This window comes from Asparagus officinalis, chromosome 7 (assembly GCF_001876935.1).
Source record: "Asparagus officinalis chromosome 7, Aspof.V1, whole genome shotgun sequence".
In the NCBI taxonomy this organism is placed as follows: Eukaryota; Viridiplantae; Streptophyta; class Magnoliopsida; order Asparagales; family Asparagaceae; genus Asparagus; species Asparagus officinalis.
Genome location: NC_033800.1, coordinates 13,379,688 through 13,392,033, shown reverse-complemented (window position 1 = coordinate 13,392,033; position 12,346 = coordinate 13,379,688). Strand labels below are relative to the sequence as shown.

The 12,346-nt window shown below is 38.4% G+C and overlaps 1 protein-coding gene and 1 long non-coding RNA gene across 6 annotated transcripts in view; one reads left to right on the top strand and one right to left on the bottom strand.

Annotated features, from left to right (window-relative positions):
- The window catches only part of LOC109848884, a 6,645-nt gene extending 4,218 nt beyond the window's left edge, over positions 1 to 2,427 (top strand). For 3 of the 5 annotated variants that reach the window (XR_002248932.1, XR_002248934.1, XR_002248933.1), the window contains 3 exons: positions 357 to 930; positions 1,626 to 1,752; positions 2,032 to 2,427. This is a non-coding gene — a long non-coding RNA (uncharacterized LOC109848884). The remainder of the gene's footprint in view (positions 1 to 356; positions 931 to 1,625; positions 1,753 to 2,031) is intronic. The other 2 variants (XR_002248935.1, XR_002248936.1) reach the window with 1 other exon arrangement.
- Positions 3,222 to 12,253, bottom strand: LOC109846700 (lipid phosphate phosphatase gamma, chloroplastic). The gene is made up of 4 exons (XM_020415945.1): positions 12,099 to 12,253; positions 11,662 to 11,758; positions 4,774 to 4,981; positions 3,222 to 3,595 (listed from the first exon to the last, which is right to left on the bottom strand). Exons 1-3 carry the CDS (start codon positions 12,179 to 12,181, stop codon positions 4,778 to 4,780), a joined length of 384 nt encoding a protein of 127 aa, XP_020271534.1. The 5' UTR covers positions 12,182 to 12,253; the 3' UTR covers positions 3,222 to 3,595; positions 4,774 to 4,777.

The following is a 12,346-nucleotide window of genomic DNA, read 5'->3' as shown; positions in this document are numbered from 1 at the left end:
TTAATGGATATGTGAATCATATCCGGATGTTCACAATATAACAATTAAATGATTGAAATTGTTATATAATATTATAGTGGATCTCAGATCATTTTTTTGGTGATCCACAGATTTAAACTTCACTTTTGTAGATGAATTGACCACACGATGAATTTTGACTTGAATACTAGAGGGATTGATGTGAAATAAAATATGAGAATTGGGAGACTTGAGAGTTCATGAGAATAGATTTTACTTAATAAATAGTAATCCTTTCAATTGCTACTTTTACTTTTAATTGGAGAGACTAACTTCAAAATAATATCTGATCTTGTACCAGTTTTTACTCCCTATAGTGGTGATATTTTTGTCTGTAGGCTCGGTGAGAGCTCATGGAGGACATTTGAAGGAGAGTATTTTTATCCAGATATTGATTTTCTGTATCATGATTGGAGATTCTATATATCAGGTGTCTTGACAAAATCATTTCAATTTTCGGTGCGCACACACTTGACAAAGTTGGGGAGAAATTAGTTCCATCAGTTATGGGCTTGACGGCTTTTGATTATCTTGTTGAATCTACACGGGAGGAGTTGTTGGTGGTGAAAAGGGAACTTGATCGATATAAGAGTAATAAGATATTTAAGGTGCTCTGGTTGGATTTAAGTGATGAGAAAATAGTTTTTGTTGACTTGACTAGCATAGGTGATAATGTGCTATTCGTGGATAATGTTCAAGCTATGGCTTTTTGTGCTGGAGATCTGGAGGGCTGTGAAAGGAATTGCATTTATTTTGTGGATATTCTTGGTGAGAAGAAGGGCAAGGGGCTGCTTTTATTTGACATAGAGAAGGGCCAGATTGAACAAGGACCGTTGTTTTTGTTTACTTGTGAAGGGCAAGGGCTTCGAGTGGGTAGTTCTAATTCTTGGTTAGTGATTTTCTTGAAATGAGGTAGGCTTTTTTAAAGTAAAATTTGCAACCATTTTCCTGATTTATGTTTTTAGTAAATGAACTCTAATTCGCTGATCAAGATTGCTTGTTCACTTTTCTTTATAAATGTTGTTGCTGCTAAAAATTCCTATGAATAGAACTGCAAAAGTCATGTTCCCCTTGTGCACAAACACTCGCCAACACTGTTGTCTGGTGGGTGAGGGTGCGTGAATACGTGTGCCTGCCTGTCCACACACATGGATGCAAGCGCTCATGCTCCCGCACCCACCCTCACAAAGAACATGGTTGTCACTTGGTATAAGTAGAGTATGACGGTTACAAGGTGGCGATTTATCTAGCAAAATGTGATACCAATAAATAGATCAAGTGAAATCCACATTTTCTAGTGTAATTTGGAGGATGGGTGGATGAGAATGAGCAAACTTGCTACGAAGGACCAAAGTTGGTCCTTGGTACCAGGGATTCCCATATATCTATCAGGTATGGCCATAGATGGAGAAATATGGGCAGCCTCATCATCATCAAATACTCCTAATCGTTTAATACACGACATTGTGAGGAGTATTTTGCACATACTGTCCAAGTTATAATTAGATGGCTTCCTGCCGGTGCAATGCACATATTTATTAGTATGATTGCACTGAGCATATATGGTGATTATGGTAATAACCCTTTTATTTTTTTGTACTATGCAGATTTGAAATTAAACAAAACGAAGCATTGCCACTAAGAATGCATCGACCTCTATGATATGAACAATCAGCTTACCCATCTCATTCAGTTCCTGGAGAGCATCAGTTTGGTTCTAGATGAAACCAAGAGGTTGTTCCTGCGGTAGTCTGAGTCTATTTTCATAATTTTGAGGGCGACTATCTTCTCTTTTCTCTCATTGCTAATTTTGAAACATACTTCTTTTGGAACAAAGATTTTAAGAGTGTCTTTTGTTTCTAGTTCTATTCCATTTGGTTTTCTATGTCTCTGATCGTAGTTTGAATCGTTATCTCGGATCATGATTGAAGGCCATTGTGCTGCAATGATGCTTTCACATTTTAGATTTAATCGAGACTTATTTAGCATCTAATTGCTAATTTGATTCTGTAGGAACAAAGATATTGTGTCCGGCATTTATATGCAAGTAAGATGCAGCTACTGACACAAATGTTGATGTCGCAAGAGGCTTCGTCCTTTGAGATGCTTGCAGTTGCAGCCACGTACTGCTCTATTTGAGATCATATATATGCAAAGCAACCAGTGAAAAGAAGATATTTTTGAAGGGATGCTAGAGACTTGAGGCGAGCATGCAAAAAATGCTTTTCAGATGAAAGAGTTGAAAGCCTTTTATTGACCTTTACTCCTTATTTATTTAAATTGTACATGCCAAGGTTTTAAATATCGGATATTGAGGAAATATCAGACAATCAAAATCCATGTTGGATTGTAGATATTGGAGAAATATCAGTAATAATATAACACATATCCGAGCGGCATATTGGATGATGTGATTATATAATATAATATTCTAAAATGTTACTTACATATCTAATCAAGCCTAAGCATACAAAGATGTAAACAATATATGTTTAGGAATTTGGATCAGTAACCAATTGTAAATATTTTACCTTCAGCAAAAGAGCTTAACAAATTTTTCTAAAAAGTTTCATATGATTGGAGTTTTTACCCGAAAAACATTTTTGCATAGCTATATCATTCAGTGACAAAGTTATATAAAAGGATATATTGGATAGTGACAAAGTTATATAAAAGGATATATTGGATAGCATGTTGATTAATATATCGACCATTGTTGGGATACATCGCTAAAAATTTGCTAAAAAGTTGTAAAAGATATTAAGATCATGTCATTTTGTGGCAAGCCTTATAAAAAGATATTAGTATGCAGGTAAACAAATCTGTATGAACTAATCACTTGCCGCCGCGACACAAACACCCCCACACCCACCCAAAAATACAGAAACACATGGAGCTTTATCTACAAAATACCCCCGGGTCTGCTCTTTTTTTTTGTGTTGAGAGTATTGGATGAGAGGATATGTGGGGAATCCAATGAGCCAATATGCGGTTTGAACCTTAAGATGATCGTAAAAGTAGATTTTGAGCTTAAATCATTGTGATGTTCAAGTAAAACCCCAAAACCATCAATAAAAAGAAAGAAAGCGCTGCAGCCAAACAAAGAAGAATCATGAATTCCGGAGTTTCTGCATGTCTGATTTGAAATTTTAAATATAATCAAGAGATCAGAGAGTAATGTCATGTAAAGATAACAGATCGTGTAAAGATAAAAGGAAAACTAATTAGTTGCTGACATTGAACACTTTCTGAGATCACTTTTGTCCTACACAGGACTATTCAATTTGATAGAAGCAATAAAACATGAAATAAGATCTACAATAACAATATCGTGGTTCACTGCACATTCACATAACAAAGTAACCTAGGTACTACAAGAATCAAGGGTGGGTTAAGCCATATGTATCCAGTTGACCAAAGTAAAAAAGCAACTACTACCGTATCTTCCTCTTGCCATGATGGATACAATTTCACGTACAACTTGATTCACATAAGAACTAGGTGGATGTGCACAAGACGTATATGATCACGATCACCTTTCTTGAAACTAGCATATTTGGTTAACGACACAAGAAGCCTACATTAAAATGAGAGAGTAACAAGTCATAATAAGAATACTAGTAATAATGTGGTATCATACATTACTGTTTGTAATATTTACGTAAAGCAATGTACAAGATGGCAAATTTCAGAAAAGATGAGTAGTGAGTTTAATCACAACCAAGGCATGGAGTTCGTAACATTTGAATCGATGAACAGAACACGACACTCTTTATTTGAAGATAAAAACAGGTTTTCCAACAATTCAAAATGTCCATCACATTGCAAAGACTCCATGGGAACCCACAAACAAGAAGATAAATACCCTAATCTGATATAAGCAAGGTTTTGCTAATGGACTAACTACTACAGAAAATCACCTTTGAGAAGCATTTCTTAGTAAGTTATACTCCCATACTTTCAATATCTCTCCCACGTTCTTATTTTTATTCAAATTTAAGATGTGAATGTAATTACATCATACAAACTCCAATGGTGAAAGGCCGAACGTAGCATCAAGGTGACACACACAGATGACATGCAAGTAGTATCAGCAACTCCTGAATCTAATTTAAGCAAAACAAGAGTAAACAACAGATTTTGTTAAGAAACCTCAGGAGAAATACTTAAGTGATTGAAAGTTGCAAGGTTGTTTACGCATGCATTTTAGCTCTTTAATCTTTATTGGTTGAAGAGTTCATGCAAGTGGACATTTGGCGGCTCAATTACATACACATTATGGGCAGTGGGCACAGTGAACTGAAAGTTATTTCAAATTGGGCAAAACAATTGTTCATTTGCATTTTCTTTCATGCAATCATCAAAAAGAAATCATCCGCCGTTGAAGGAAAGACCAACAATAACAAAGTAATATACAAATGTTGGGTAGGGACCTAATTCTATCACAAATGAGTTGTGAGAAAAAGATCACCCACAAAGAGCAGGAACATATTGACTATCAACCTTTCATAAAACAATATTCATCCTCAAAATATTTGAGGGACGAACGTAATTGTCTAAGCAAAGGATTAATTTTCAATAAAAAACGATTATCACCTCAACATAATATAAAAATCACGAAAATCATGGAGCATTATAGACAGATAATTCACAGTCACGGATCCATCTACATCAAAAATATAAATCACGTTCATTCTAGATACTAAAAAATATAGCCGGAATTGTATTCAACTGCATTGACTAGATATAACTTACCGCTTCAATCGGTTGATTTCTTCCGAGCAGCTCTAGCATTGTCGTACTCGAATTTGAGAACATTAGGTATATGTGAGGAGTCCCTGATGTAAAGGAATCTCCCAATTGTACTTTCCTCAATTGCTGGGAAGTAATCTATGAGCATATTATTCACAATCCAGAACCAACTCACACCAAGAACAAGACCAAGGGCTGCCCCAGCAAAAACCTAAACCATTTTGAAAATTATCATTATATATTGAACGATGCTAGTAACAAAAGATATGTCCCCATTAATAAAACAAACTTCAAGAGAGTTATTTCTCTTCTCTTATAACCAGGTTTCAAAGAGTGAAATACATACATATGATTGGAGTATCAAAATTGGGATAATAACAATGACATAAGAATCCCCCCTGGTATGTAATGCTAGCCAACCATTTTAATTAAACTACAATAAAAGTGCAAAGTTTTTTTGAAATTTAATTATGTAAGAATCGCCTAGCTGTAACTATAGCCAAAACCTTTTAACAGAATATTAACCAATTTATAAATTCTATCAGCAAAATAAATTTACATTTATATCAATAGCTATGATTACAGTCTTAAGTTATTTGTCAGGGATCGGAGCATCAGGAGTTGAAGAAGCTGCCATGTTGAGTGCACAGGGAGCTGGAGGAGATGGACGACATTGAGAACCAGGCAACCAGGCTTACAGGGGACTATTTTGTAAGACTTTTATAGTCCAGGGTACTTGTAATAAATGTCCAAAGTCTGTTACAACAGATGTCCAAAAGTCTGTTAAAAACAGTTAAGGTTGTTTTGTTAGTTGTAAGCCTGCACGTTTCTGTGCACGTTTTCCTTATTTTGACTGTTTGAGCATCAGTATAAAAGAGAGAAATGTAATCAGAGAAGGACAATAAGAAAAAAACTTTGATTTCTCTTCTTCAATACAATCTCACTTTCTCTCTTCTATCTCAATTTCTTTTCACTCTTTATTCTCAAGAATCTGTAGTTTTCTGCCATGGCCAGAAACAGCAATCTGAGATCCAACCGAGGCTCGCGAGCCTCACATTTGGTATCAGAGCAGGTTGAGGCTGAAGCAGGCGCTGAAGAATTCATGGGGAATCACGATGGAGCTTCAACAGACGAGGGAATGCAATTGGGAGTTCAATTGGAAGACAACATTTCCAGTCGGAGGTTCTTCAACCAAATGAATCGCATGGAGGAGACCCTCAACCAACAAGGACTCATCAATCAAACAGTGATGGCAAGATTGCAAGAATTAGGTTCTCAATTGCAAGAACTCAAGAGCACCAAGGATCAGGCAACTCTGAGTTCATTAAACAATGGCGTGAGAATCAATCAAGGAATCTTAGGGGCAGGGTCCAGAGATGAACGTGGGATTCCTGGATCAGACAATAATAATCAGATTCATGAGAATAATCCTCAAACACAGAGGAGGATTGATTTGTCTGGTGAATGTCCCCCAACTCCTAGCCAAAATCATGGTAATTTCTTGAACCACAAGAATTCCTTTTTTAGTAATCAGAAATTAGTTCAACCGAAATCTCTGAGACTAGATTTTCCATCTTTTTCTGGATCTGAGAATGTGATCTCTTGGTTGGAACAAATTGAGCAAATATTTGATTACTATGATATCAAAGAGGATGAGTGGGTTAAGGTCTGTTCCTTTTATCTAAGGGATGAGGCCCTACAGTGGTTTAGATGGTGTACAAAAAATCTTGACTACTATAATCACTGGAAGGTTTTAAAAGAAGAGATTATTACCAGGTTTGGGCCTAGTGAGCTCCTCAGACCATATGATACATTCTCAACTATGAAGCAAACATCTACTGTGAGGGAATATTTGGGGAAGTTTGAACAAACTTTAAGTCTGTTAGATGATCAGCCCTCAAAACGTCACATATTGGAAAAATTTATAGGGGGTTTGAAGGATGAGTTGAGATATGAGGTAGCTGCTGCGAGACCCTCATCTCTGAAAGGGGCAGTATCCTTGGCCAAGTTATTTGAGGATAAACAAAAAAATGAGAAGAGAGTTAGAGGTAATTGGAATGTCTTTAATCAAGGCAGTCCTACAACTCGTACATCTATCGATACTCCTGTTCAAGAAAGACTGAAATCAAGTCCACAAGTCAGGAAACTCACTCCTGAAGAAATTCAAAGAAGAAGAAGTCAGAATATCTGATTCACTTGTGACGAAAAATGGCATAGGGGACACCAGTGCAAGGATAAGCGCTTGTTCATATTGGAGGGCATCATGACAGGAGTTACGGAGGAAGATGTCAATGACCCCTTAGAAGAGGAAGCTGGACATGTAGCAGTGGAGTTGGCTGAAAGCTTAGTGAGAGGGGCTCCATCTATCTCTGTACAGGCTCTTAGTGGAATAACAGCTTCCCATACCATTAGAATAGTGGGTTATTATAAAAATCAAGCCATTAGCATCTTGATAGACTCTGGCTCCACCCATAATTTTATCAATTCCAAATTAGTCAAGAAACTGGGCCTGACAGTGACAGAGTATAGTAACTTTGATGTCTTGGTAGCCAGTGGAGAGGTAATCAAGGGAGCTGGGGTATGCCAAGAAGTTTCACTTGATTGTCAAGGGGTAAATATACAGGTCAATTTGTTAGTAATGCCTATGGGAGGCAGTCAGATTGTATTGGGTGCAGATTGGATGAAGACTTTAGAGGACATCACATTGAATTTCCAAAAATTACAAGTGACATTCTTAAGTGATGGAATCAAAAGAACCTTGCAGGGGGAAATTCCAGGAGAAATGCAATTAGTCAATGAAAAAAGCATTGCCAAATCAGTTAGAGAACAGGGACAAGGGTTCCTGATTCAATTGTGTAGTGTAAGTCTGCAGGAATCAAAATGGGAGGGCTTCAGTGAAGAATTACCTGAAGACATGCATCAGTTGATTCAAGAATTTGATGTGATTTTCCAGGAATTGCCACACCTTCCTCCTGCCAGAGAAATAGACCATCGAATTCCACTTGAGCCTGGAACAAAGCCAGTATGTATCAGACCTTACAGACATGCACACTTTCTGAAGGAAGAAATTGAAAAGCAAATTGAAGAGATGTTAAAAAGAGGAACCATTAGACCCAGTCATAGTCCCTTTTCTTCACCTGTAGTCATGGTAAAAAAATCAGATGGGAGCTGGAGATTGTGTATAGATTACAGAACCTTGAACAAAGCCACTGTTAAAGATAAATTCCCTATACCAGTCATAGATGAGCTTCTTGATGAGCTCCATGGGACACAGTTTTTCACCAAGTTAGATTTAAAATCTGGTTATCACCAGATAAGAATGTATGAACCTGATATTCAGAAAACTGCATTTAGAACTCACAGTGGACACTTTGAATTCTTGGTGATGCCATTTGGTCTTACGAATGCTCCTTCAACATTTCAGGCTCTCATGAATACCCTCTTTAAAAGTTTACTCAGGAGATCTGTTTTGGTCTTTTTTGATGATATTCTGGTCTATAGTAAGGGGTGGCAAGATCATCTAGTGCATTTGAAGCAAGTTTTTCAAATTATGAAGGACCACAAATTAGTTGCAAAGCTGTCCAAATGCAGCTTTGGGCAGAATCAAGTTGAATATCTTGGGCATGTTGTGTCACAAGAGGGGGTTAGTGTAGACCCCAAGAAAATTCAAGATGTAGTGGAGTGGCCTATTCCCAGATCACTCAAAGCATTGCGAGGGTTCCTAGGTCTGGCTGGATATTATAGGAAATTTATCAAAAATTTTGGAACAATAGCCCAGCCTTTAACACATCTTTTAAAGAAGGGTCAGTTTGGTTGGAATTCAGGTGCAGAGATTGCTTTTAAAAACCTGAAGGAAGCATTGACAAATTCTCCAGTCTTAGCTATGCCTGACTTCACTTTACCCTTTGTGATTGAGTGTGATGCATCTGGTACAGGAGTTGGGGCTGTGTTGATGCAGAGGGAAAGGCCAATAGCATACTTCAGTTTTGCCCTAAAAGGAAATAATGCTACCCTGTCTACTTATGAGAAGGAAGTGTTAGCTTTAATCCTCTCCACTAGAAGGTGGCAGCAATACCTACTTGGTAGAAGTTTTGTTATAAGTACTGACCACCAGAGCCTCAAATATATTCTTGAGCAAAGAATTCAGGCAGGAGTCCAGAATAAATGGCTTGCTAAACTACATGGATATGACTATGTGGTAGAATACAAACCAGGAAGAATGAATAATGCTGCAGATAGTTTATCCAGAATTCATGAAGAAGGAGTGGAACTTTCAGCCATTTCTGTGGTCAATAATGACTGGTTGAAGGAGATCAGAACTTTATGCACTAAAGATGCTTTCTATAAAGAACTTGATGAGAAGCTACAGCAAGGGCAAGTGAGCACTGAGGAGTATTCCAGAAAAGAAGGCATCTATTACTATAAAGGCAGGATTTTACTCAGTCCTCATGCACATGAATTGAAGACTGCATTATTGGAGGAACATCATAATAGTCCTACTGCAGGTCATTCTGGTATTACCAGAACATTACACAGATTGAGGAGGTCTTTTTACTGGGCAGGAATGAAAAAAGATGTCCAAAAACATGTACAATCTTGTGATACCTGCCAAAGAGCTAAGGGAGAAAATTTGGCATCCCCAGGCCTCCTGCAACCATTGCCTATTCCAGAGTATATCTGGGAAGATTTGTCCATGGATTTTATCACAAATCTACCAAAGAGTGGGAATCAATCTGTGCTGTTTGTTGTGGTTGACAGGTTATCAAAGTATGCACATTTCTTTGCCTTAGCACACCCCTACAATGCTCAAATTGTTGCTCAGGTGTTCTTTGATGGAGTGTTTAAACTCCATGGAATGCCAAAATCCATAGTTAGTGACAGGGACCCCTTGTTTACTAGCTCATTTTGGAAGGAACTCTTCAAATTGCAGGGGAGTCAGCTTAAGTTCAGCTCAGCATATCATCCACAGACTGATGGACAAACTGAGATAGTTAATAAAAATCTGGAGTGTTATCTGAGGTGTTTTTGCTGTCACAAGCCAAGAGAATGGAGTAAATGGTTGTCACTGGCTGAGTTTTGATATAATACTACATGGAAGGTTTCAACAAATACTACTCCTTTTGAAGCAGTTTATGGGCGACCTCCTCCATCATTACTCTCATACATTCCCAAGAGTTGTAAAGTGGAGTCTGTAGATTCTGTCCTCTTCTCCAGAGATATAACATTACAGTTTCTTAAGGACAGTTTAAAGAAAACAGCAGAACATATGAAGAGATTTGCTGATAAGCATAGGAGTCCCAGAAATTTTGATGTTGGAGAATGGGTATTTCTTAAGCTTCAGCCCTATAGACAATTGAGTGTTTCTTCCTACAAAACTCACAAGCTTTCCCCAAAATTCTATGAGCCTTACCAGATCTTAGAAAAAATTGGTGAGGTTGCCTACAAGCTACAGCTTCCAACTCAGGCACAGATACATCCTGTGTTTCATGTCTCCCAACTTAAGAAACGAATAGGAGCTGATATTGCCATTCAAAGTGATCTTCCTAGCTATGTTGCTGAGCTGGTTGATGAACCTGAAAAGATATTGGACAGGAGAACTATAATTCAAGGGAGGAAGTTAGTATCTCAGGTTTTAGTCAAGTGGAAGCAGCGTTCTTCCTTAGATTCTACTTGGGAACCTTATTGGGATCTGGTCAAGCGATTTCCTGCTTTTGACCTTGAGACAAGGTCCAATTTAAGGGGAGGGGAATTGTCAGGGATCGGAGTATCAGGAGTTGAAGAAGCTGCCATGTTGAGTGCACAGGGAGCTGGAGGAGATGGACGACATTGAGAACCAGGCAACCAGGCTTACAGGGGACTATTTTGTAAGACTTTTATAGTCCAGGGTACTTGTAATAAATGTCCAAAGTCTGTTACAACAGATGTCCAAAAGTCTGTTAAAAACAGTTAAGGTTGTTTTGTTAGTTGTAAGCCTGTGCACGTTTCTGTGCACGTTTTCCTTATTTTGACTGTTTGAGCATCAGTATAAAAGAGAGAAATGTAATCAGAGAAAGATAATAAGAAAAAACTTTGATTTCTCTTCTTCAATACAATCTCACTTTCTCTCTTCTATCTCAATTTCTTTTCACTCTTTATTCTCAAGAATCTGTAGTTTTCTGCCATGGCCAGAAACAGCAATCTGAGATCCAACCGAGGCTCGCGAGCCTCACATTATTTCACACAATGTCATATCCTATAGTTCCCATTACTCGTGATTCATCAATAATTTCAACAAAAATATCAAAAATTTATGATAAATAGCAAATTTCCAGCAGACTGATCAACTTGCCGCATTTGATAGCTTGATGCCAATGAAAGAAGTGATCTTTCTGCGGTCCTAACTTAAGAAAGAAACGAACTTACAATATATTAGGATATAATGTTAGCAAAAATTTTCAATGAAATTTCAATGACTTCCAATATAAAGTTCTAAGCAAAATTAATACGTAGTTATCAGATGTTTACTATAAGTCATAGTCTTAAGTCATCACAATGATAATCTAACATCTGAAAAATCTTCATTATCCAACACTAATTTATGATTTATCAGAATTACGATGGACAGGAAATTCAGCAGGATCCAACTTGGGTTGATGCCATAAAAAATGATGCTCTTTCTCGATGGAAAAAAAAAACCACAAATTTTTTGAACAATAATCACAAACTAAAAAGGAATCAGATTATCTTCGCGACCAAAGCCCGAAGCCAGCCAAAGTCAACCAATTTCAAATTGCTCATGATTCAACATTTACTTCAGAAAAACAAATCAGAAATTCCAAGGTTGATGTCAATGCAAGTAGAGATCTTTCAGCTGAATGGCAATCAAAATTCAAAAAGAACCAAACTTTTAACCTGAGCAACAGTATGGTACCCCAAATAAACCCTAGACCACATCGTCAGCACCTGCCGGCGCGCCACACGGCTACCGCAGACCGCCACCCTCGCCCGCCTCCGCCGAACGGCCAGCCCGGCACCGGCCGAGTCCCCTTCAAGCACATCAGCGACAGACTAAAGTCGCGGGAAGAAGATCATTGTACTCTGACGAGGTGGCTCGACCGGCCACCCGTGGGAGTCGCGAGCCTCTCGAGCGCGGCGCAGGTCTCGGGTCGAAGATTGGCTGTGACGGAGGACCTTGGAACCGACGCTCGTTTGAGGGATCGCGATATGGAAGAAGGGCCGAGCGCGAAGCAAGGATGCCCTGCGAGCGTCGCGGCGGAAGTCGAAGGTGGGAGGTGAAGCCGGCCGAGGAGATGAAGACGGCATGAGGGCAGATCCCTCAAGACTAAGGCGAGGAAGTGGCCGAGGGCCGGTCGCTGCGGTGTAGCGGGACGTGCGTTAGGGTTACGGCCTTGAGAGGAGAGATGGTCGCCATTGATGTCGGTAGCGGAGAAAGTATTGGGTGTGATTTGGGGAACTATGAAGATTTGGGGACCAATTTACAAATACTTAAAAAACGTTTAGGGGATTGATCCAAACATAAGATTTGGGGGCTAATACAAAATATGAAAAGTTGGGGAACTAATTTAGAAAAGGTCCA